Source organism: Pempheris klunzingeri, chromosome 6 (assembly GCF_042242105.1).
Source record: "Pempheris klunzingeri isolate RE-2024b chromosome 6, fPemKlu1.hap1, whole genome shotgun sequence".
In the NCBI taxonomy this organism is placed as follows: Eukaryota; Metazoa; Chordata; class Actinopteri; order Acropomatiformes; family Pempheridae; genus Pempheris; species Pempheris klunzingeri.
Window position 1 is genome coordinate 572,464 of NC_092017.1, and position 27,871 is coordinate 600,334.

At 42.6% G+C, this 27,871-nt stretch overlaps 1 protein-coding gene across 1 annotated transcript in view; it reads right to left on the minus strand.

Annotated features, from left to right (window-relative positions):
- Positions 1–27,871, minus strand: part of LOC139203161 (inactive N-acetylated-alpha-linked acidic dipeptidase-like protein 2) — a 277,953-nt gene that overhangs the window by 16,955 nt on the left and 233,127 nt on the right. Inside the window, exon 14 of the mRNA XM_070832831.1 lies at positions 9,974–10,067. Within this exon, the coding sequence (XP_070688932.1) occupies positions 9,974–10,067 (94 nt within the window). The remainder of the gene's footprint in view (positions 1–9,973; positions 10,068–27,871) is intronic.

The following is a 27,871-nucleotide window of genomic DNA, read 5'->3' on the forward strand; positions in this document are numbered from 1 at the left end:
GTTGCCCAGTGACAGCCCCAAAACATCATTGCTCTAGAGGAGATCTGCATGGAGGAATGGGCCAAAATACCAGCAACAGTGTGTGAAAACCTTGTGAAGACTTACAGAAAACGTCATTGCCAACAAAGGGTATAGAACAAAGTATTGAGATGAACTTTTGTTATTGACCAAATACTTATTTTCCACCATAATTTGCAAATAAATTCTTTAAAAATGTGATTTCCTGGATTCTTTCCCCCCATTCTGTCTCTCATAGTTGAAGTGTACCTATGATGAAAATTACAGGCCTCTCTCATCTTTTTAAGTGGGAGAACTTGCACAATTGGTGGCTGACTAAATACTTTTTTGCCCCACTGTAAATTCATCCATCAGATATCACCAGACTCCATAGTCTGATGTTTTTATGAATATGTAACACTGCAAATTTAGCTCATAGCTGTAAATGCTGTAGCGCAAATTAATTGATTAATTAGTAATGAAGCAGTGTCACTCATGTCGGGGAATTAAGTGACGAGGACAGCATTTGTTTTTCAAAACATTAAAGTAAATGCTCTGTATTTGTAGAGTTCCTTTCTAGTCATTTCAACTACTCAAAGCGCTTTTACATCACATCCTCATTCACACATCATTCATTCAGGAGGAGTCTAAGATGGACGAGACTATTCTTTCACACATCCACACACTGAAGCTGGGTGTCTAGGTGTCATTACGATATCAGCAGATATTCAAATTCAGGTATCAACATCAGTTGGACCTAAACAGAAGTGGATCTGTGCATCTCTAAACATGAGCTGATTGCATAAACTGACAGCTTGTTCTCGCGATGTGTTTTTCACAAGGTCTTAACTTGCTGTGCTTCGGCATTCCACCCTTTGCACCCTTAGACATAAGAGACACGACCAGCCGTAGGGACGGATTTCTGCTTTGCTCGTGTCTGTACCAACGTTTGTTTGACTATGAGAAGATTTGTCTGAGGTCACAGTCGTAGGAAGTGTTGTAGACACGTTCAGGACTACATATAGATTTTTTTATTTGAATCAAAAAGAGAATATAACCTAATTCCATGTAACAGACTGGTTTTAATCAGCAGACAGTGGTGTGTGTCTCTCTGGATCGTAGTGTGTTGCTTTAGGTTGGGAACAAAGCGTGACTCATCGGAGAGGAGAGGAGAAGAGAGGGGAAGACAGTGGAGACAAAAATAGACAAAGAGAACTGTTCTCTCCTACAAATTTAAATGGCTCTGGCTCGTCGCAGCCAGCTGGGACTCATGAAATATTGTTTGATTGTTGTAATCCATCACATCTTCTGACACACAGGGACGTGTGTGTGAGCGTGTTTGTATTCGGCTGCACGGCTGGGACTTGGCCTCCTGCGATAACGGCGGCAGAGGGAAGACAGAGCAAAAACAAAACAGCTTTAGGGTGATGCTCTCACTCACTGGAACGTCTTAACTTTTTAGCACACCGGCATTTAGAGATGTTTTGAATGTTTGCACTGGCTGTCATGTGCCGTAGGTTTAACTGGTTCTCATTCTGCGGTGTTGATACAGGTCTGTAAATAATCCTGACTCTGTTTCTATTATTTGAATAAGAAAAGCCAAAAATCCCTCATTGTTTTGAGCAGATTTTGAGGCTGCCATTAACAGTAAGTAGTCATTAACGGCTTCGCCTTTCTTGACTCTCTTTGAAGAAAATAGGTAAAATAGTAGAAAAATGGAATATAATTACCATATGCCTCTCTCAGCATGCACGAGTTAAGGTTTGTTGCTTTGTATATGTATTTACGTAGGCTTTATGATACGTGTGTGTGTGTGTGTTGAAGACAATGAAACATGTGGACCTCTCCCACTGTGCCCTGTGAATGAGACCAGGATTCAGCTACATCAAACTGGAGATACATCTCTAAAAGTCTGTGAAGGCACAAACAGAAATATGCATACTTATTCTTTTTATCAGCTTTATAAAGCTGCATGTGTGCACCGGCGCTGTTTTATAAATCTGTGTCATTGTGACTCGCATGCATGAGCTTCCACAGTTGGAGCGGATGTAGGCACATGCTTAATGACCTTTTTGCATATGAATACCTCTGCTGCACCAGCGTGCAGTTCATTCACTAACACTGGGTGGATCTTCAAACAGCACCTGGGCTGTCAATCTTACACATGGCTGCTACACAGCGGATAGCACTTGTAGTATCTATTAATTCTTTAAACATAAGATGGAACCGTAAATGGCCGTGGGCGCAGGACTGATGCTTAACCTCAGTAATGCTTTGGGTTGTAGCTCTCACATCACTGTGCTCAGCAGTGAAGGATCTCATGAAAAGAACTCTGGAAAATGCAAAAAAGAAACTGCAAAAGTAAGAGGAAATAGAAAGAAGAATTAAACTTTATAAAGTGCATTTGACAAGAAGAATTTAAATTTCTACAACGCTGCAAGATTAGACTCCATTTTCACTTTACCATATCATTACTACTTCAGATGTTTGCCAGGTCTGAATTACAAAAGTTATGAGGCTTATGCCTGGCGCTGCTGTCTGCCACTTGCCCCTTGTGATTTATGCACCGCTTGTTGTGAAACATGACTGCTTGTTGTGATCGTATGTTAGCAGTGGGTGTGTTGGGAATGTTCGCTTGTCTGCTGTTGTCTTTTAACTATTGATATTTCCCTTTAGCCCTCACCACCCACCCTTAAGAGGCTTTGCCTGCTCAGGCCACCATTAGAAATAAGAATTTGTTGTTCGTGACTTGCCTGCTTTAAGTGTTTTTTTTTTTTTTTTAAACCTTTAAAGAAAACAATCCAGAATTTTGCTGTTAAAGCTGTCAGGAGAAAGTCCTGGGGAGTTTGACTTTACTCACAAGCAGAGACCTCAGTATAACTGAACTGACGTATGCGATTAACAAACTGGCAAGAGTGAATGGCACTCCCTGCCCTAAATGTGAAATCCATTTCTGCCTGTTCCAGTTGTCATTCTGAAATGCTCTACACATTTTACATCACTGATGAGATATAGGACACATTTATGTTTACAAAACACACGACTCAGAACCAACCAGGCTCAGCTTCCTATTCACTGTGTTCTAAATACATATTGGGGTTAAGCATGTTCTAGATACAAATTGTTTGTGTTCGTGGTGCTCATGGTCTAAATTTAGTGAAGCGAATGCAAATTGAAATGCAAATCCATATACATGTTATTTATATGCATGAATGCACATTCCAGGCAAAGCAGCCATGTTCACAGACTCCTTTGACTCCTTGTGCATCATTAGGCCGACTAGCTCACATTCCACAAAAGGCATTTTAAAGGAGAGCTTCTTCGTTCTTACGTTTTACCTTCGCGCACTGCTCCCGTTGCCACGCTCGAAGTGCCTTGAAAGAGTTCTAGGTCGCTGTAATTATTTCTGCTCTCTGCACTCACTGCGAAATAATCCCCTCTGCCCAAACACACTGAGGGACAAAGTCCAAGAGTCCTCGATGGCCCCCACGAGAGGGTTCTTCCCTCCTATCGTCACCTCTGGACTTTGATTTAATTATCCAGCAAAATTCTTTTGCTTTGCCACTGAGATATGCCTAATTAAAACTCGAAAAATGCACACATACAATAGGTGTTAAGTGACACTCAGATGTGAGAAATAATCTATTAATATGGACACGCATGTTTACTTAGATTTCCTCAGTGTATTCCAGTAATTCCCAGTAATGATGCCAGCCTGCTCTACCTTTCTTTGCTACTGCAGTTGAGGACCAAAAGCAGCCCTGCTACTGAGCACTATCACAGTAAATTAATGGAGATTTATGTCTGATCAGACTAGACCAAAGGCAGTTTTATATGAAAAGAGAAAAGAAAGGAGAATAGTGATTAAAAAAGTTGAACAAAAGGTTTTTAGGGGTTTCAATTAGCTCTGGTTGTTTGATCTGAGTCGCCTCCATGACTGCCAGTCATGAATACTGCAGTGCTCCACGCTGGCTGTGAAGAATCCATTAAATATCACTGGTCCTCTGCCGCAGGGGGCTGCTAAAACACCCAGAGACCAGACACACATTTCTGCTCACACACACACACACACACACACACACACAGCTATCTCCCATCGCCTAAAATAAACCCACACTAGTCTTTGACTAGATCCAAAAAAACACAATGCGTCACCACCCACTGGTGTGTAGCCTTCACATGAAAACACACACACACACACACACACACGCACACACACACTTTTTTCTTTACTTCAGCCTGGCTCCTTGACAGTTCACTCCTCTAATGGCAGTCTGTGACCAATAAAGCACATTGGCTGTATTTTCATGAGGTTCTGCTTCCTCTCCCTGCTGTCCTCTGTTCCACCGGCTCCTGCGTCACAAATGGTGCCCTCACAGAGGGTTGTTAAATCAGACTTTCCATGAAGCTGAAATGTGTGACACTTTCTTGTTCTTATTCTTAAATGTACACCTTGTAGTGCAAAATGTGAGCAGCCTGTCATTTTAACACAGATTGAACGATCACCAGCCACGAGCCTCGGCCTGCGCAGCAAAGTTAGGATGCTTTGTCGTGGCAGTTGGAGACAAAACACGGCGCCTTAGTTGCCGAAACTTGAATCAATCCGGAAACTGCATGGACTTGGACTTGTCTCAGGCTTGACTTAAGTGTTCTTGTTTACAGCTCTGCTTCAGCATAGATGGAGCACTTCCACGGCATGAATATGCATGAAACTCTCCCAGTTCAATCATCAGTACAAAAGATAAGTAACTGGGTTAGAAAAATCAAAGGTGTGAGCCTGTGCACATAAAAACTTAAGGGGATGAGTCAATTATGACTCCCATGGAGCATTTTGGTGAGAAAAATAACCAAAAATAACAAGCTTGCTGCTGCCTGTGCCACTAATGGTTCACTAAAGATGAGGATTAAGTGCTGTAGTAACTTTTAAAACAACGACGGTGCCATGTTTTCTTCCAAATTACCACAAAGACGCATTCTGAATTAGCTATAGTTCTGAATTTGCCCCCTCTTCTCCATAACAGTGATAGCTGAGGCTAATGGATATTATAGCATGCTGTACTGCACCAAACCGCAAGAAAAAAGAAAAAAATAAGGAGAATTAAGCTGTCATGTGATGACAGCTGATGTGAGATGTGGTTGAAAGTGGCAGAAAAAGCTAGTAAGTGGACTTGGAGTTAAGATGATTTAGTTCAACCTTTCAGCCTACAGTACCTGATTTCTTTTTTTGACCTTTCAACGTTGTTATGGTGAACGTAGCGAACTGTAAAACCAAATCAAGGTGCTGAAAGAAGCTACACGGTTCTTTAGAGCTGAAAGCAACTGCAGAGTCAGGTGATAATTCTCTGTGTCACTATGAGCGACACTTTTCCCATTAGATAACGTAATTAGATTCATTGTTCATGTAAAAATATTATTCAGTGCAGCTTTAAACTGGTTATTTTGCTAAATTATCCAGCAGCTCTTGTGTTTCTATGATGATGAGCAGTGAAAGCGGTAATTTTCTTGTATTATAAAATAGTTGGGGATGGAGTGGCTCATCATACTCTTCCTCACACTCCTTTTCTCTTGGTTAGAATTATGAGGAGTTGAGATTTTACAATCTACACGCCAGCTTTTACCCTGCAACCACTGCCATTAAACAACCCACATGCAAGCCTAACACACACCAGGAATTATTTATCATGCCCCACACACACACATGCACACACACATCAAAAAGTATTTATTTCACTGTCCTATTCCTCCTCCTCTTCTTTCTCTCCATCTGGTGCCTCTCTGTATTTTTAACCAGCGGAGATGAAAAGCTCCCTCCCACCTGTTTTCTGGTTGAACGGGAGCTGTTTGGTACAAAGCGCAGAGGGTATCTACACGTTTCACAAAGTCAGATTTATAACTTTAAGACGTTTATAACGTCACCTGGAATTAAATTTAATACCAGTTTAATAACCACAATAAAGAGCCCAAAATCTGTCACAAGCAGCCTCTTTTTGATTACACACAGCTGATCAAAACAGTAAAACTAAATGTAAGCAGAAGGGAAATGACACTTAGAGATGAAGTGTAGGGACATGATGTCCAATTGTGTATTATAAAGCAGCTCCAATGAAAATAAAGCCCGTTCCCCAGTGACCTCATTGCTCAACACAAAGAAATGCGATGCAGCACTGCCGTGGTTCCATTCACACCCTTTGGTAAAACCACAAAATTCTGGAGATGTATTCCATGTTGTTTGCCTGTTTTTAGGTATGTGGACTGAATATTAAAAAACTGTGAAGTACAGATGATCCTATAGTTTTAACAGTTGCTTTTACTCCTTCTTATTATGTCTTCACTGCAAGAAATGGAAATAATTCTTGTAGCCTTGTGCCTCCTTGTAGCCCATTTTGAGGGACGTTTTTTTAGCTCCTTCTTCAAAGTAGGTACTCTCCGAGCACGATAGGAAACTTGAGTGACTGGTCAAAGCGCATGAGTCCAGGGCAGCACTGGCAACCGCCATTTTTAACAGAAACGGACTGACAGAAAAGTCCAGGCTTGGCTGAATTTATATGCTTACATGTCACGCAGGAGCGACGTTGCTATGCCAACCGTGGACCAGCTTAGGCCACATCAGCACCCTTTTAACAGTGTGGATACGAGCAAAACGAAAACTCTTGAAGGTATACAGTACTCAGACGAACACCCCCAGTGTTCCTCTCAGGGAGAACGCCTGTTGTATAAACACATTTACTTAATGAGTTTGGGATTTTCAAAGATCACTACATGACTTTACTCAAACGGTCCCAAAGAAAGGAGAAGATACTTGTAGAACAGTTTAGAGCCACACGGCTGCAGTAGGTAGAAATCGGATGTTAGTGCTACTAAATTGTTGGATTGGTGTGCTGGGAAGTGGCTCCTGTGTAGTTTTTCCCACCTTGATTGAAATCTGTGTTTGTCATTGAAATCTGGCAGCCAGTTGCGTAAGAAATTGAGGGAAGTAAAGTCCAAGAATGATAAAACACTCTGTTCTTCATACAGTAATTTAGATAATTACAGCACAGATCCAACAGAAACATTAAGAAAGCCGTATTATTTCATACTTCTAATTAATGCTGTGGTTCTGCTTCGTCATTTGTCTCTTGGCTGCACGATGAGGCCTTTTAGCCTTGATGAAACGATACTCACTTGTAGCACCGTTCTTTATCTCACCACTGATGTGCAAAGTTGCCAAGAAGGTGTATCTTTCACGCCTGTGGAGTGCCTTCGAATTGAATTGATAGAGGGGAGCAGAAATAGGGGTACAATGAGGGACAAAGTGATGAAGAAACAGACAGAGGCTACAGGCAGGTATAATAATCAGTCATCTCTCTCTCTCTCAGGTCATAATCTGTCCATTAGTCTCACACAGGGAAGCATAACCACTCAATCTAGGCCTTAATGGGACGGTGCTTACATGCTTAGACAGAGCCAGTGAACCTGAGCCGTTGAGCGATTGCCTTAGTAGTACAATGAATGAGACTTGGAGTCAAAGCCGTACATGTGATGGAGAGAGTCTCTCTTTCTCCACCTCTTTCAATCTCTGATCTTGCTGTGTAAACGATGATGGACGTCGGCGTGTGGCTTTATTTTATCTCAAGCATGAGCAATTAAGTCCATATAGCGTGCATTTTCTTTACACAGCAGCTCGAATGCTGTATCGACTATTTGTTCATGAACCTCGCTGTCAGACATCTCTCGTACGTGTGGATTTTTTTCTTGGTGCATAACAAGAACAACGGAACATTTTGTTTATTCTGAGTTTGTGAGCAAAGACAGCATGCGGGCTAAATGTGTCAAAGACTCTGTTGTGCATCCTCTTTCAAAAGGTCATCTTAATATTCAAGGATAGAGTCTTTGCATGCTCTGAGACTGTGACTGAATAAGCTGATTTAGGTTCAGAAGCCCTAAGAGGCTGTGCGGCATGCTAACAACAGAATATCTGGCAGTGTGAATTTACACGAGTTCTATTCAGACCTCGACTAAACTGCTGTGTTCTTCTTACTATGCAAGGTGCACACTGAGGGTGATAAACATATAAATCACTTTCCTAAATTTAACATGTACCTGGATTGCAAAGCCACGTATGACTTCTTTTAAATATTATTTGACAAGTCATTCACATAACCTACAATACATCATACTCTGCTCATGCTCTTACAAATACACAGATATATGTCCTGCTATATCTGAAATATTAACTGTTAGTGCTGCTCTGCCTGTGGTAGCACAGAAGATGTGGCCAGCTGCGGCTCAGAGGTAAAGCCGGTTGCCCATTAATTCGAAGTTTGGCGTTTCGATTCCTAATTATCAGTCAGCATGTCGAAGTGTCCTTGGGCAAGACAGTGAACCCCAACTGGCTACTAGTGTGAGAATGTGTGTGTGTCTCCTCTAACTTTGATTCCTCCCGTGTGAATGAGGATGTAATGTAAAAGTGCTTTGAGTTGTTGAGATGACTGGAAAGGCGCAATACAAATATAGAATTTCATTATAGTCTGTCGACTGTGTGCTTTGTTTTCTTCATTTGATACATTAAATAGGAGGCTTTCAGTTACACATTACAGTACATTAACACGCTTTATGCAGTTATTGTAAAAACAGTACAAAGAATAATCCTGCTGCCACAACACCATGTATTGATTGATTGTCCAGAGGAAGTGGGGTTTGGTGATTTGCTTGAAATAAAGAAAATGCCCCGAGACCTTTGATGGAGCTCAGGACTCATCCTGAGACAACTGCTTTACTGCAAATGTTGCCACTGTATGAGCTTTACATCTGTACGTATACTGTAGCACTCCAGTATCCTCTCTAGTATTATTCCCTTATTAATCATTCCCATACTGAACCATACTGATTCTCTCAGCCCTCTCGCACAAAAGAAAGGATATCAATGAAAGGAGAGCAGTAGTCTCAGGGCTGACTGTGAAGGTCCCAGGTTAGAGGAGAAAGGGGGAAGATGTTGAACACTGGAATCAAGTTTCCTGGAATTATGAGAGGAGAGATCGATACGTTCACCTCAACACATGAACCAACACTAAATCATTCTTATGGGAAAAAAGTCTCAGGAAAAGGCTTTGTGTGTGTGTGTGTGTGTGTGTGTGTGTGTGGATTATGTGTAGAAACATTCTACAATGTGCACAATCGAGTGTGATTCTGCTCTCTCTCTCTCTCTCTCTGTGAGTGTTCATGTTTGTTAGAGATGGGACTGGGGATTGATGCTCAGGCTGGCTCCCTGTACGGTGGAGATGAGTTACGCCTCTGCATAAAAGTCCAAAACAGTAGCCAGTAACACACACACACACACACACACACACACACACACACACACACACACACACACACACACACACACACACACACACACACACTGCAGTGTTGTGCCTAGAATCCGAGACTCTTGTTTGCGGCACGGTGGAAAGTCAAATATTACTGTCAAAACCTGCAAAATCGTGCAAACAAATGTGTCTGTTCACATCTGTCTGTTTACTTTGTCACTGCATCACGGGGAGAGTGTCAGCGCAGGTCTGAACACAGTGCACGGCCAGGTGTGTCATTATGTGCTGTGATTATAGGCTGTCCCTGTGCTCACCAGCTAAACCCAAAGCCTATATGAGAGCACACGCTGTACAATGACAGAGCATCGCCTAAATGATAGCTTCCTCCAGATTTTCTGCTAGACTTTGCCCAAAATGAACATTTCATTGTTTCACAGCTCGGGTTTTTATCATTCCCAGCTCTGGCCTTCGGTTCCACCTGTTGTGCTAACCAAGCTTATAGACCTTTTTTCTTGGCTTGTCAGAACAGGTAAAGCACAGGTGGAAATGATAACAATGACATCATTCCAATTAGATTAGACATTTCATGGAATGGAGCCTTTGTTAAAAGAAATTTGGTTCACCTGATGTTTAAGAAGTGTTACCACCAATCACCACCAACACTACCGTTGCATCGTCACGAGGTTTACCTTTGAGTTTGTTTTGCACATCCAGGGCGATGTCCAGGGGGTAGAATGGCAGCACTGGATCATTGACCAGGCGGAGAATGGCTTCTGCTGTCATCTGAGGAAACACAGCCCAAAGAGATGTGACATCAAGTTAGTTTTTATCTTATTTTCATCAATCACCTCATTTCAGATTCTGATTCTGACGCCTCGGTATGAAGTACCCACACAGTCTGCACGGAAACGTTTTTTGGCGCTCGATGAGTTTCAAGGTTTTTCAGATTCTGGACAGCAAACCAAGTGTCAAGATAGTTAGATACCTTCTGTTGGTGACAGTTCACATTTCACTTTCTGACCAAATGCATCAATACAAATCAACTTAGCGCAACAGCAGCTCCCTAAATCTCTACACAACTAAAAGGTAAGTGTCGAGTATCAAAGTTCACTTTTGATGTCAGCAATAGTTGTCAAAATAATCTTGGCTCAAGGTCTGCTTACTGCACTGGCTCTTTCCTGGGCTGTCAGTCATGACAACTGAGCAAACTCAGATAAAGACAGAGACATGTGGTCGAAAGCTCCAGGAAGAGGCTGGTGAGTAGACCAGAGATGGAAAAGGAAACGGTCTTAATTGCTCAATGGCTCATTCTCACCTTGTTATTTATACTGTGATTATCTGATGTTCTTAAGGAATGATATTGCGAGCATTTAAAGTGAAGTGACACATCTGTGCATGGGAATAAAAACATGGCACTAATGGCACTTTATGCATCTGTCGTTTTTCTTTCTTGTGATTTATTGTCTTTCAAACTCACAAGAATTCTTGTATTTCAAAGCTCAGCTACTATGACACATGAACATTTGATAGTTAAACACTGCTGTAGATACACCAGTTCGCTAAAATGAGATAGGGATGAGATAAGATGCTATTTTTCATATGACCATGTATCATGTGGGTCACCAAACAAACAAGTCTCTCTGGCTGCAACTATATTTTGAGAGGAACAGAAAAATTCTGGTATTTTGCTCTTATATATTTTCTTACACATTTTACTCTGAGCTGCTTTATACTGCAGACTTTTATTTTGTCAAACTAAAAGTTTAAACATGAATGTACAGCCTGCCTGCTTGATTGGTCCCTTTAATTAGTTAAATCCCTAAAATAAAATAAAAACGACATTGTATTTGTTTTATAGGTCATGCATCTGCTGCTTTGTCTTTCTCTTTCTTTGTCTTCATTGCTGTTTCGCTGCTTGACTCTGCTCTTACTTCACCTTTTCCAGAATAAATTCATGGATTTTTGAACACCAGTTTTTAAAGAATATTTTGTCATCAGCTTTTGAACATTCATCCACCCTTTTTCACTCTTTACAACCCGATTTAGTATAAATATATGAACTTTTATACCATTTAACAGTGACAGTGCCATGTGCCTGTGTGTTACTATTAATATTTTCCTTATTCATGATTATTCACCACACCTGTTCAGGCTGGTTGTTTTTCTTCATCTAGGATGTGGCACATTGTTATGTTGATATCAAATCTTTGGAATCCAGGCACAATTTGAACTGCTACTCAGTTTTTTCTTCTTCTTCACTGAGTCTTCTCCTTTAAGGGTGTAACTCAGTAATACAAAGTGACTGCTTCATTTTCAGATGAATAATGTTGTCCGTGTGTGATTGTACCACAGTAACAATAACAAAAGACATGATGCCCATTTATACGCCTCCACTTCTCATGCTTGTTTTCAACACCTTTCAGTTATGTGCCTTTGCAGTCTGATTGGTACTTAGGGAAGATGGAGCAATTCAATCAGTCAGTTCATGTTGTGTCTTGTCCTCCACGCCGTCGCAGGCCTCAGATCTGATTATGCACCACACACCTTTGTGGTCCAGATTGGAAATTGAAAATCTGAGACTCCGTGCAACCTTTTGCTTTTCAGACTGATTAGACAACAGCAGTCACGGGGGGGGGGAAAACTAAATTATTGGGACACCACTGGCTGCAGTGCGAGCAAACATTTATGCAGATCCCTGCTTGTGCTGGCACCTCACACTGAGAGGCATCGTCCAAATCGTGGAGAGTGTCTGTCTGGCTCTGGTCTCACAGTGAAGTGTGTGTCATCTTAATGCAAACAGGGTGTCCACTCTCAGCAGCTAGGGGGCTTGGCATGGTATCAACTCCTTATTGGATATATGTTACAGACTCAAAATGACACACTCAGAAAACATCTCCATGTGGACACCCAACTCTCTAATTCCCATTTCTTGGTACCACTGACAGTGTCTACAGTGTACTGATATTGGTGCATTAATAAGTCATAATAAAATGACAAAAAAAGTCTAATTCTATATGTTCTTTTAATATACATCATTACATGTCTTTTATGCATTATGTAGGAATGTTACATTTCACTTGTGGTTGAAGTACAAATGCTTTAAGTTTTTAGCTGTGTGTGTGTGTGTGTGTGTGTGTGTGTGTGTGTGTGTGTGTGTGTGTGTGTGTGTGTTCCAGCTGACCTGCTTCATTCCTGGCCAGTGAGCCTCAAGTGTGTCTCCAGTTCAACAGACTCTTGGATGATAACTTCAATACCCAGCTCATCCACTCACAGGAAAATGCATATGCGCACACACACACACACACACACACACACACACACACACACACACTCTCCAGGCCATCACAGGTTGAATGTGTTGGAGGTCGGCCTGACCAGGCCTGGGCTGAGCGAGAGAGGCAGACTGCCAGTAGCCTCACTCCGGGGTCAGGTGAGGAAACAGCCACAGCACTCACTGAGGCCTCACACACTCACGGATGCTGCATGTAGCTTGTAAACATCAATATATCATTTTCAGATGAATTTGTGATGTCTTGGTGTAATTACTGTAAAAAATTGAAGCCGTGGTGGTGACAACAGGGGGCCTGTACCTTCCAGCAGCAGCCCTGCCTGTTATGTGATCTAATGTATACTTTTATAAAGAGGACAAACATATTGACAGTGATTTTTGTAAATGCTCTTGACTCCTCCCACACCACGGTAGAGCCCAGGCCCTCTAAAGGCTTCAATCTTTGCTTCAGAAAAACAGTGGCATCATCCTGGAATCTTGTCACAGATGAATCTCCTTTGGTGCTGCAGCAGATATTTCCCCCAAACAAACAAGAATGCACAAAATCTAAAATGAAGTGTGGAGGCAGATGGAATCACTCTGTTTGAGTGCTCACCAAGCAGTTCCTGTTTGAGAGAAATTTAAATTAAATTTGCTGGAAAGCTAGGCTACAGCCCGAAAAGCTACAGTAGTTATCCCATTTTGATGCTTATCTGGATCCAGTTCTGCCAAAATGTAGCTATTTTGGCTAAGAGCTGCTGAATCCTGACACAGAAGTCATTCTTTCCTGGTTTTCTTGTTTGGGAACAAAACTGCTCTAAATCAATATTTCTAGATTAACAATGGCCACGAAAGGCTCATATAATTGGTAAATGGTCTGTATTTGTCCACCTTCCTAGTCAGTTACATCCTCATTCACCCATCATTCATTTGGGAGGAAACTAAGTTGGAGGAGACTGTTCTTTCATACACAGTCACACACTGAAGCAAGTTGGGGTTCAGCGTCATGCCATCCAACCACCGACCTTTTTCGATTGAGGGACAACCCGCTCTACCTATGAGCCGCGCCATCTGAAGGACTCCTGATGAGCCAGAAGATCATGGAGGTCCCAAAGCCTTTGTAGGAACTCCAGTCCCTCGGCCCCTGGACTCCCCCTGGGAGCTTGGCTATTTCATCGCCACTGGGGAGTGGCGATTTCACTAAAGCGGCAAAAGTAGATTTTGTATTGTTTGAAAAATCACCAGTATGCAACATAATGGCACACACACAAGGCAAGTACAAAAGTATCTGATCAGAGGGAGCATGAAAAAATGAGATTTATTCACCTTATACATTAGGTTGTACTTTTTCATTCACTCTTTAAATTTGGGAACTAAGTTAGAGTTCTGTGAAGTGAACTGTGGCCACACATTAAAAATGGACCAGTTGAGTTTAAGGGACCCAAACTGGAAATGGTGTACACTATGCATTCACGCCTCTGTGCCTATGTGATATCTGGCATCTTACTTAAGCAGCTGTCCCTACGTAACACTACTTTGCTAGTATTTGTGAAATGGCTGACAGTGTACAGATCTGTTCAGCACCTCTCTGCGCTGTTGTCACTGCCACTGAAATCAATCTGGCAGGGGGAAAGATTAGAGCATTGATTTGAAGCTGGTGAGTAATACTACTGCAGAAAGCATACATCAAAAGCCTGTAATGTGGTGGGACAGAAAAGGCCGTTGATTCCTTATTTATGGCCTTATTTCTGGATCGTCTGTTTTCGAGGCAGGGGAGAGGGAGAAAGAGGCAGTGAGAGAGGAGAGGAGAGATGGCGAGAGATAATGATGGAGGAAGAAAGGCAGAAAAGAGGCTGTGACATAACAGAAAGTAAAAGACCATCCAAACTAAGGAAAGATGACAGTTGGAGTGGAGTAGAAAGTAGAACAAACTAGCATGAGCATCCCTCCTCATGTTTCCTCTTTTCTTTGTCCTGTCATGACCTTCTCTCCTCTCGTCCCCTCTCCTGACCTGACATTTTACATTAGAATGAAATCAGTGCCATTTGTCTAGGATAGGGTGGCTGTATTTTCAAACCCCCAAACCAGGACCCTTAAGTGTTCCACACGCTGATGCACGTGCGTGCGCTTTTCATATCAGGATGGGGGGACAATTATTTCGGCACTTAGCATGCCTACCAAGCGCACCTTTCAACACCATGGATGCAGCAAATGCAGTGTTTTCGTTGCCAGGTACTTTATCAAGGAAGGAGTTAAGCCTCCTGGAAGGCATTAGAAAAGGCGGATTTTCTCTTCGGCACGGCACCTAACCATTAGCATAATGAACCATAAGCGTCACAGCCTGGCCACAGCCTGGAGAATGACCCTTTGACCACGGACTGTATAAAAGAAGAGAACATAGCCTCCAGGTCTGAAAAGTGAATGTGAAAGTGCCTTAAACCAGCATTCTTGCAATCGCCAACAGGGGGCGAATCTACGGGTAGCAAAAAGAAGTCCGAATGAAAGGATGTCAATGAGAAAATTATCCTACTTCTCACTCCATTTACTACCCAAGTAAACACTTTCCTAGTTAATGGCCTCAACCATTAGTTTCAAGTCTTCAATTTGTAAAGTAAATTATGGCCCCATTTAGAGTAAAATAGACCTTTAAAACCAGGGTGTGCTTTAAGGTGGGACTCCGTTGCTGTTGTTAGTGTGTGTGTCTCATCGTGTGGATCACCAAGTGTCAACTGTGCTTTAACACAAAAACAGAGTCCTCTCAGGTTTAATTGGTTAACTGTTGAACTAGCGAGCTAATGGCTAACATGCTAGCAAGCTGGGAATGTGCCAGCACTCGCCAGTCACAGCAGCTCTCTCAGCTTTTATGTCGTGTGCAAAACAGTACTGAGGCCAAAAGCTGCTTTAGCTTGGCTGCTAATGGGACAATAGCCTCATAGAGTTTGTTCAGAAGATGTATTTGTACTTTTGACTCCATCCATTATCGATACCGCTTATCCGTCAGGGTCGCGGGGGAGCTGGAGCCAATCCCAGCTGACTTCGGGCGAGAGGCAGGGTACACCCTGGACTGGTCGCCAGCCAATCACAGGGCCAACATACGGAGACACTCTCACACTCACACTTACGGGCACCAATTAACCCAGCTTGCATGTCTTTTGGATTGTGGGAGGAAGCCAGAGTGCCCAGAGAGAACCCACGCTAGCATGGGGAGAACATGCAAACTCCACACAGGAAGATTCCAAAGATTCCAAAGATACCTTCAAACCTTCTTGCTGTGAGGCAACAGTGCTAACCACAGCACCACCATGCTGCTCTTACTTTTGACTCTTAACTCTCAAACAACTGTCTTCAAAACATTTGTCTATTATGAAGTATTTTATACTCCAACAGAGGTGGTTTAAAAAACAGTAGATTGTGCAACACAGTTAATAGCCTTCTCCATGTCGGACTCCTGCCATTTGAAATGCTTCATAATTGCAAAAATCTTCATATATAGAGGATCCATTGTTGTTATTGTTTCTCTGTTCTCTGCAGCATGACAACCAAACCCATGTTCCCACTCCTTCTATGAGACACTGAGGACTTAACTGAACACTAAAAACAGATACAGGATGAAAGTGACGACTGAATGAAGTTGACTACAATAGCTTTGTTTTCTTTGTCAGCTTACCATTAAAGATAAAGGTCGACCAAATACAAGTGAGTCAACATAGTCTGTAAAGTGTACTTTAAAAAATATATCTATGGGATACACATCTGAAATGTCACTTTAACATTTGTTGCACTGGAACATGGTCCATACATTTTTAATACGATGACATTATGAAAAAAATCACCCACTCAGTTGACCTTTGCCCAAATGATCTTTATGTTTCAATATGTGCTGCTGGAACCACTTCCTCCTTGTCCACATCTCTTCCATCCATCCATCCACTCTTCGTATTTTTCTCGCTCTTTATTAGATTCTTTTGCTAAATCTCAAGCAAACCTAAATCTATAATCAGCAAGACAGAAAGCTGTGACTGTTTTGATCCCATACGGTCAATTTAGTCCAAGGTTAAATCCACTGTGTGTGAAAACTCATTCAAAATTAGAAATCATTTAAAATTTATAAATAGGCAAACAATCATTTCCTCCACTGACCTAAAATTAGGGTGTAACAAAAAAATGGCCTTCTGTGGACTCATAGCTTCAGAGTTAGATTGCAAATCAGATTTAGACCCTGGCGATCCCCGGCCATGATCGTAACATAAGTATGGAAAACGCTCACTACCTCTGCTCTAATCTAACTCTAAATGCTCCTCTTGATGTTCATGTTCATCACAAACTCTGAGTTTTGTTGAGCTATATATTAATTGACAGTTTTCAACCAAAGAGTTCCAGTAACTAATCTTTTGTGCATTCCCATTTTCACATTACCCCACCTGAGGACCTGTGAAAGCTTAGTCAGATTGGTCCCATATGAATGATGAATGTGAAGCCATGAACTTACATTGAATTTTAACCGGATTTTGAACTGGGGAGGTATTTATTGCATGACAACAGAAATGAGAGAGGCTACTTTTAAAAGGTTTGTAATGCTTAAATGATGACAGTCTGGGAGACATCAGCGTCATCAGCATAAGAATGCACGCTTAATGAATAATTGGGAGAGAAAAAGCCTGAAGTACTTGCCTATTTAAAGCACATCTATGGCTATCCACATCTATGTCATATGTTTACATTCTAAAACAAACATTCACATAAATGATAAATTAACTGTACTTGTATAGTTGCTTGGTCTGGTCTTTTTTTAGACCAATCAAAGCACTTAAACACTACATTGATATCCATCCATTCACACACCATTCATACAGGAGGAACCTTATTGGAATGGAGGAGACTGTCCATTCACCCACATTCATTTGAGACAAAGAGGAGCCGGGGGGACGTCTGATTAGTGGATGAGCTACCGACCCCTACCTCTGAGCCACAGCCGCCTAAAACTGGGCATGTGTTTGCCAGTGTACAGAGGAAGCAGAGGTTGGTTGCTTAGTTGCTGAAAATACAATGGAGGAAGAGAAGAAATGGTGTCTGCATCATCGCAGACACCATTTTGGAGACACATGGGAAGGACAAGGGAAGGTCAGACGTTCCTGAAAACGCTCCTGCAGGGCTAAAGGACTCTGTTCACTCACTCCTTTTCCTTTCCTGTTGCTTACAGTGAGGAGCCTTTCCAGCCCGTTATTTTATATATTCAAGAAGTGACAAAATGAAAGGGAAGGACGTGTAACAACACAAATTCAATCTTCAGTGATTTTCAAAGCTGATAGCCACTACACAAATGGAGATTGAAATTGGCAATTGACAGACTTATTGTTGAGGACAAGCCTGCAGAGCTAGAATGCAGAGGACATGTAGAGTGGTTGGCACTTCAAACAGCAGAGGGCTCTCCTGTGACACACTAGTTACCTCAGCTTGTCTCTCTCCCTCCCTCACACAGACGGAGAACTGTAGAGTATTCTCAGTGACACACAACTGACACAGTCTCTCAGCCAACTGCTGCCCTGTTCCGACTGCAAACATCATTTGCAGTGCAGGCGAACACAGATACACGCATGTAGACATCTGGAGTGGCGGCATTACATTCAGAGCTGCGCTGCACTTCGACACACACATTAGCATGCATCTCCACAGGCGCATGTGCACAGACGAGGCAGGTGAAAAGAATGAAAGAGTGACGGTCTGACGGGCAGGTGGAGGAGGCAGAGCAGGTGACGGAGATCATTTCCCCTTTCTCTCTCACTGAAGTGGTAATTCGGTCCGAGTCCGCGGTCTCATTTGCCCGCGTGCCTGTTCTCCCCCGAGGCCCGTGGGGAGATGGAGAGATTCTCCTCTGATTCAGGACGCCCAGTTCTCTTGGCCAAAATAGGCCTCATGAATAAAACATAAACTATGTAGTTAAGTTATGTAACGACGGCACATGAATAGACGCAGCATGGTAAAGTACAGTAGGATGGGGGGGAGGGGGGCGTTCAGTTTCTCTTTTCAAGTCATGCTCGAGTGCATAAACACACACTGCAGCACACATGCGTAGCTTCTAAAGTGATAAAGTGGTGCTCACCTATGTGAAATGTTTTCACACATAAATGCCTGAGGCCTTATTATAGTCCCGGTTTTAAACACAGCAGGTCCTCACCAGGAGGAATCATGTGGTTCAAAGGAAAAGCTTCTACATCTCCGGTTTGTGTCAGTGTGAGCCCTGCACTGATTATGGTTTAGGGGTAGCGCTCAGATCTTAACTTGTATTCTGTTTTCAGTACAGGTAGAAACACTTGAGCCAGACACGGCCGAACAACAAGTCGCACGAACTAGTCTATTCATTCTTGCCCACCACCCCCATCCTACCCTCTGCTGGGTCCGCACCAGCCTACAGCAGAGGAGACAAAGACGTCTCCGCTTTTTCTTCGTCTCACAAACACTCTTTGGCGAGATAGTGATCGCAGTGGGGATGAAAGCAGCTCTGGGCTTTGGAGCAGAAGGAATGAAGAAAAAAGATGTGGGCTGGAGTTGAACTGGGGTACGGCTGGTGGCTACACTGCTGTTGTGACAATGAGCCGTCTGCTGCCTCAAGGCCAAGACCACTCCTGTGCTACAGAGCCTTTCTCAACATTCACTTCAAGCTTCACATGAGTTTGTAGCAAAATAGTAAAGCGATAATAGTTATCAGACATTCCAAAAGAAAGTGGGCATGGTTGACAACCTCAACACTCTCCGCATCAAGAACGTGAACTTTGAATCTCAGGGGAAGGTGAGAATGGTAGCAGCGCCCCCCGACCTGAATTGTGTTGGGTTGGATTCTATGACCACAGTATAGTATAGTATAGTGCAGTACAGTCAGTATATTATGGCCAGTTTCCAAACACTGTATCAATCACTAAAATACAATTATATATGAATGCGGCACCTGTTGGCAAAGGACAATATTTTGGAAGCATTCCGTTTGATTTACAGTCCAAGTGGTACTGGCCAATCACATTTTGAGTGCATCCAGGTAAACAGGTCTGTGTGGAGAGTAAAGGAGGTGGAGCGTATTGGCTGAAATACAATCTCCGAACCCATTGGCTATTGTCTGATATAGGTTTTTATTACAGAAATCTGTTATCTGTCCCTGAAACACTGGCCCTTGGCCCCCAGAGACAAAATCGTGTTCAGGCGTTAGCATAGGAGCTCAGAGACTGTTCAGGAGGCTGTGTACAACCAAACAGAGTTAAAAGGATTGTTAATGTTGGACTTAAATGACTGATGATGTCATTTTATAACTGCTGGATGTGTACAGAGTCAACTCCTACTTACACATTCACCACATGCCGGGGTGTTGTCGCCCAAAGTAGCCACAAAGATCACCTAATACAGGGTAAAGTTAAGCATCTAACATACTTGGGGAGAGATTGTAGTTTGGGACTGGAATGAAAGACATTTCTTTGACACCGTCTGATGCTGCGTGTGTAGGCTAAGTTAGTAAAATGACAATTACATCTACGTAGCGTTCGTAGACATGCAAAATGTAAATCTTCAAAGTCAAACTTCCAGTTCTCTTTCTATCTGTGCTCCAATGCTTTTCATCACTCGGCGATATAAACTCCTATGTGCAGTGCAGCTTTAGCGAGTCACAGTTTTAATTGTGTCTGCTCTTATTATAGGGAGCCGTGGATAAAATTAATGCCCCACACAATTTCTTTACAGTCTTGAGGAGTGAAAAGCTTTAAGATTGGTGGATTAGGAGCCTGTGCATGGGTTATTTGATGTCTTGCTAGATCATTTTCTACTGGCAGGAGCCCCAATTTCCAATATATCCCACACAGATGTGCACAGAGTTACTAGCCAGACCTTAAGCTTCGTTCATTTGCTCAGTTCCCATGTCTACATCAAAATGAGATTAATCGAAACTTAATTCATTACCCAAATGAGCAGGATGACAAACACTTCTGCACACCTTGCCTTTCCTTTCAAGGCCTTTAAGACATTATTTGTGCACAGCCAGTTCTCTACTACAATTCATGATGTTCCCAGATATGGCTGCTGTGATTATGGTGATTTCTGACACTGCCAAGCTTCTATAGTCACACACTGCTGTTCATGCAAGAGCTCATCCACAGCCAATCACCCATAGCCAGCGCCAGGACTAATATTTACAGACACAGGACATGCAACGAGCTGGTTTCTGGAAGATATCTTTTCCCTGCTTCAACGAGCCTGAGCTTTAATAACAGATGGTCCCATCGGCAGCACTCCTCTCCAAACACGCTGCATGCATGTGTGCGTGGCTTGATTTTACTGACACAGAACAAAATCAAAGAAAAATTCTTTCTCCCGGAGATGAGCAATTATGAACATACATAATTGGCAAAGCTTTAATTGGATAAACACAGAGTTAAACGTGCATTACCGACCATGAAGTGTGAAAGTGAAGGAGAAATACAGATGGATGCGAAAACATTCATCCTGTCAAACAGCCGATCTATAATCATTATCGTTTTCAGATAATGACAAAGAACCCCCCCCCCCCAAGTGTGGGAAGGTATCTGTGCTTTGCTTATGTCACTGAACATATTCCCAGGGGATGAAATAAAAACAGCTCGGAGAAGAAACCCACTTCCTGCGTTCAGACTCAGCTCATGAGCTGGAGGACAAGTTGAGGATGTGCCGCAGAGTGACTTTGCTTCAGCTGGTGCTTTTCATCTGCTCCAGGCCTTGTTAGATCATGGAGCGTGACATATCGGGGAGAAGTGAATGAGGACCCTCAGACATGGTGCTAATTAATTCACACTTTGGCGACCATAACCCCCCCCCCCCCATACACACCCACAGCCTGCTGTCTCTGCATGGCATTGCGTGACATATGTAGCCTGGAAGATTGATACTGCAAATGGTGGCGCTCAGCCATGCTCATTACAGCAGCAGATGGTCGTGCCTGTGTGTGTGTGTGTGTGTGTGTGTGTGTGTGTGTGTGTGTGTGTGTGTGTGTGTGCTTCATGAGGGGTCAAAAACCAATATAGACAAATATAGACAGCAGCACATTGACAGATTGTTGTGCAGTATGACTTGTGTTTATTACAGTGTATGCATGAGTGTGTGTGTGTGTGCTTGTATGTGTTACTACAGTGACTGAGATTTACTGTTCGTAATTTGAGTGATTCAATTGAAGACGCAGTTTTCCACTCATCTAAAGTGCACTTCACATGCCAGCAGTGACGCGCACCTTTATTCTTTGTCCATACTCATATTCAGTTAAAGGACATTGCAGAAATAAGCAAGGGGCTGCAAACATGAGACATTTAAGGCTCCAGCCCTTTGCAAGGGCCATTTGAAAATGGTCTGTGAAGAGCAAGTGCAAGAACAGAAGGTTAGTGAACTACCCAGTAAATTTAGATATTTATATAATAATAATAAAAATTAGCTAAAACAATTCTAAGAAAATGAGAGTATTTGAAATACCAAGCGAGTCTGTTACCTGATTCTTAATGTGTTCATTTAACAAGTCGTCTAAGAAACACATTTTTTATTAAATCTGAGTAATCTCTCAAATATGTATTCACAGGTGGAGCCGTTGTTCAGTGTTCAATCTTGTCATTTGATCATGATTTGATGATTGTAGAATTAGCTGCTGCTTTAGTAAGTCTAGTCAACAGTGCAGTGGAATCATTTCACATTGAGTTTCTAGGTTTGACACAGTACGGTGAGTAGTTCTCACAGTGGATAGTTCCTGGACCTGCTGGTGCTGGTTTGCAGGTTAACACAGGTGTGAGTGATGAGTGGGGTTGAAGCTCTGCCACACAATCACAGGGTTGTGGCACGTGTTTGACCCTCCGGTCTTCCAGAAACAACACCCAATTTTGACTGACCAACGTTGGCGCTGTTTTCTGTCCAGCACTGCAGTAATCTAGTGGGAAACTACAACTCAAGTGAACAGGCGCCATCTTTGAGTCTGATAACCAGTTCACATGATACATCCACAGCTGCACCCATGGGCCGACAACAGCTAACAGCTAACTTATCTAGCATTGCTAGGCTAACAGACAATAACTGACACACTGGAGACGTGCATTTAGGCCTAAATGCAGGGAGTACCAAACTGAAGGTCCTGTGGTTTTGCTTGTACACAATGACATCGCTTAATAGCACAAGAAAATGTGTAAAATAAAAACTACATCACGTTATTTAGCTGATTGCCTCTACTTTGTTTTACCTAAAGAACAAATAAAGTTTCATAGAGTCACATTTGGTTACAGTTACATGACCACCACAGTGTTGCGTCTCTTGTCCTGAAGTTCATACAGTGTCGCTCAGATTTATTAATACAAGCGTAGATTGAGTGAGTGAAATGGCACGACGCAGATCTGTAATAACGTGTATCTTATTTTCATTGATAGATATGTTGGGATGAATGCAGTGAACGATCTTATCAGTCACTGTCAAGAAAACTGCTTTTGCTAGGAGAAATTTGGAGCAGCCTGTAACTTTGAAATGAGTATCCAGAAGTCAATTTCAAGCCCTACTGATGACACAAGGCAGTGCAGCAAGTTACAGTGAAGCTCTGAAGGGTTGCACGTGGGGAGCCGAGAGAAGGAGGCTGGTCGTCACTTCACCACTTTCTTTGCGTCTTATTTATTATGATGAAATAGCTCAATCTTAAGGTTTCGGAGTGTTGTGGGTTATTTATCTTCTTAATTATTTGAAAGGCACACATCTGCCGTTCGACCGAGTGAACAGCCTTTCTATGCTCTGTGTTACTGAACTTCAATGATCAAATGTTTTGATGTGGATGTTGGCATGTGTTCTCTTGTAAAATTTAAATGTGACCTTTTATTGACCTTAAGGTGACAAGAATACACACACACACACACACACACACACACACACAGGCAGGCAGGCTGACATTTGCGGCGTGCAGATTACATTTCTCTATTGTTTCGTGTCTGTACTTTGTGGAAACTGGGTGTTCATAGTTCTCAACCAGGTGCAGAATTGCTGCCGTGCCCTTCAGAAAGTCGCTCAACCTTGGTTCTCACCGCGCAGCTTCCAGGCCAATCAGTTCCATATTGCTGTGTTTGTATAAAAGCTTATCTCACCAGGGGTTTGGATGTGTGTGTCAGCAAAACAATAGCGGTTTTTCTGAATAAATCAACCTACGTGGAATCCTCACGTGTTCGTGTTACAGCGTTCAAACAGCTACGTCTGTTTTTCATACAGACATCACGGGAGTTGACAGGAACAGAGACAAAGTATAATAGCTGGACAGAGCACATAGCATGCACAGCACACAGAGCAGAGTATGAATATTCATGTCCCATATATCTGCCACGGCTATAAGGAGCACGAGGGAGGGCTTCTGTAATACATAGAGGTCAGCAATCACCTGACCTGAAAAGAGGCAAGGAGGAGGGGGGCGGCACGGCGGGGTGGTGCGAGCAGGAAATAAGGTAAAAGGCATGGGAAATTGATGAGAGGAGGGAGGTGGAGGAAGGAGGTGAAGAGGAAGCAAAGATAAGAGAGAAGAGGACAGGATGTGGGGATAAAAGCAGAACAGATGAATGAGAAAAGCAGGGGAAGAAGGGGAGAGATCAGTGGAAGGAATAGTAGACGAGGAAAAACATCAGAGAAAGGAAAGAGTGGAGAGAGTGCCATTAAAAGAATCAAATGTTCTTTGTGCTCCCAGGAAACATATGGTGCTCCTGCTAACTCAAAGAGCGATGCAGAGGCAATTGAAGTATGCATTGCAAAAGGAAGTGAAGAATACAGCAGGTTTTGGAAGAGTGTCCCAGATTTGAAATGATGAGAACACAGACAACAAAACCATCCCTGTGTCCCTGGTGGATCATTTGCTCTACATAACGCTTGGCATTACCACTCGTCAATGTACTGACTGCTAGTCCTACTGTACCAGCATATTGTCCCATAAGTGGAAATCCACTAACAATTTATGCGTTAATGTGTTAAACCACAAAAAAGATCTGTGCAATTTAAACCTCTAAAAGGCAAAAAGTCCCAGGAGACGCAAACTGTTTAACATCCTGTAGGATTGAAGGTTTCTAACCAGTCATGTATCATTTATCCGTTCTTGTCTGGTATTTAGGTCACACTGCTTGGTTCAGGCGTTCTGTCTTCATTTAGTCAGCCTGATCGCAAATCATCATGACCACCAGTGGAGCAGGACATGCTCATCACGTGGTGACTATCCATATATTCATCATAGTCATTTTGATTAAAATATCAATAGAAATTCATACTACAAATTATGATTATTGTCTAAATATGCTATGAAAAAAAAGGTCTAATGGTGTTCATAGTATCGTTCAGCAACTTTTGTAATGTGCCCCCCTGAGACCTGTTACCAGATCAGGGGTAGGAAGTTGGTCAATGTGTAGCACTCAGTAGTTTCAGACTGGAAGACATGATCATGCACAGCCATGTACACTATGACAGTACAACCATATACTTATTCACTTCTTTTTATATAGTTACAGCCCTGGCCATATTGTTCTTCATTAGAAGAAGTGCTCAATCTCTGCAAAGAGCTTCGACTGTTCCCCTGCAGGTCTCCCCCTGATTAACTGGAGGTGTGGGTGCGGCCTGGAGTGCGTCCACTGCTGATTGGCTCCCCTGTAACGCGTTGCCTTTCAAAGTGACGTCCAGCCGCCTGATGACAACAATCTGACAGCAGCACCGTTCTGTCCTCGGCCTCCAAACCATCACTGATAACAGTTTCTGCGTGTTGGTCTGAGACCGCATTAGATCTAGTGCCAGTCGTTCCCTCTAAGTATCTGAGTTGTCTTAGCGTAAAGAGATTATCTACTGAAGCTGCCACTTTCTACTGTTTTTGATTTATTTCGGGAGGCAGGTTTAGTTAATGTCTCTTTGGTTTTGTGGGCTCTGTGCTTACTAAGATTAGTCTTTTTACCCTTGGCCTGGAGTCATTGCCTCTTCATATTTGTAAACCTCACTGGTTTAATTGCAATAAATTCTCACTTGTTGATAACCAGTGTTTGTGCCTTGGGTTTGGGACTGAGGGAACTTCTATTTACACCTTTTATGTTTTTATCCTACCTCCCCTCCATAGATTCCTGCGGGGGAATCACAGTTAGCTCATGTTATGGCAAAATAAAGACAAATAGTGGATTAAGAGAGAGGGTGAGAATGAGAGAGGAGATCCCTGCAAGCTCTTCAGACTCAGACTTATTGATTTTTGGCATCTCGGCCTTCTGCAGAATTTGATGATGAGCTGATCATTTGAATCAGGGAAACATCCAAAGCACGCAGGGCAGGTGGGGGCCCAGGACCCGGGCTGGGAAACACTGAGGTAGATGACCAGGAAAACAAGACTGGATCACTTCTCTTCATCAAAGAGAACACTGAATGTTTAGTATAACCTGGGAGATACAACCCATAAAATCCCAAATATAAAACATTAAAAACAAATGTGTGCTGGTGACACAGAGATAAATACTTTTTTTTTTTTTTGTCAACTCATTCCCACCCTGTTAAAGGGTTAAGAATGTGCAGCAACAGTTACACAAGCATTTAACCAGATATAACAGTTTACAATTGCAGGTTTGTTTGATTATATTAGAGGGCCCTACACAGCCACAGTCCACCCACACATGTTTTTTCACTGGCTGTCTGATGATACCCCTCCTGAGATCTGTGGGTGTGTGCAGGCTGTGCAACTGAGTCACACAACTTCCACCTTTTATCAATATTAATATATATACATTTTTTGTATTAGCTTTACAGTACAAGGAGCCTGGTGAGCAAGGCTGCTTTGACACCTGGAACAGCCCACAGCAGCGTGTTCATCAAGTGGTGAGAAGATTAAAGAAGTAGAGCAGCCTAAACTCTATGATATAACTGATTTGAGGAAAAATAGTGGACTCACATGTAGTAGATGACCAGTAACAAATAGACCACTAACTTTACATTCAATCTTAAACATGCGTTGACTGATTTTTGGCCTCTTGGGGGCAGTGGGAACCAACTGTACACACAACATTGGCATATTATTACCAGTTCAGTTGATGTGGCAAACTCATCCAAAAAGACTGAGGGTGACATTTCCTTTCATTCAAACTCGTGTCTCTGACATCATGATGAATGTAAGTGTGACATTCACCCTCATTTTAGCTCTGTTTTTGTCTCCACCGACTCCTGAAGGAAATATTTGGCTCTTTAGCTGCCAAGCGCTTCAGTGTGTTCACCAGCTTGCTGCTAACTTTGTTTTTCTGTAATATCCAGTGGATTTCACTGAGCCTTTTTCTCTGCGAACAGCTGCAGCTGGAACCGATGCTGATGACAGTGGTGAGAGTAATGGCAAAACTGCATGCGTTAAAACCAACACAAAGAGCTGAAATAAGCTACAATACTTTACATAGCCACATTTGTGCAATCAATCTCCTATTTTTCTTCAATTAATATGAAGTGCTCTAGACACAGCTATGCATCTTCTGCCAATTCTGGCAAATTAAGGATATGAAAAAGTGACCGGTACTTCAAATTTCCCAAGAGCAATCTTCAAATGTCGTCATCCCTGGTATCTTATATTCTACCCATATATCCCTGTTAGGGCTCCAATCAGCAGTATATAAATGAGGAGAGCTGATGGACGGGGGATGGGGGGTGGTCGGGGGATCATATTGTCTCTAGCTTTCTACCTTTGTGTGTGAGGGCCAGGGGTGTGTGTTTATTAAACAGTTCTGTCGGCTCAGCTTTCAGTCGGTTTGATGGGCTGTGATCAGATGTGACAGCAATGTAGGCACACACACACACACACACACACACACACACACACACACACACACACACACACACACACACACACACTAATCCAAGCACACAAATCTGGTCTTGGGGCAGAGAGCTCACTCTCACATTCATCTTTAATCCCCAACAAACACAATGAAAACCTCACCTCTCCCCCGCCTGCCAATCATCCGAGCCTGATAACTCCTCTTTTTGATTCCCAGTAGAAATACTTATTTTAAATGACAGTGCACACACACACTCTACCCCTACAGCGCCTGGCCGGGCCTCTCTGTGTGTACTGGTCCGTATCTTTGGCTCTGTGAGGCGTTTCCCTTCTCGCTCAAACATCTAACTCCTCTCCATCAACGGCACCCCGGGAGCAACCGCATCACATTTTCATGTCCGTCTATTGATTAAATCGTAACGCCAATCAATTTTTTATCCACTGCATCTTCAGCACTGTTGCGAAAGTGTTTTCTGGAGAGGGGAGGGACACAGCAACCGCTATAACAAGAGAAGAAAGCATGAAGAGAATAAAAACCAA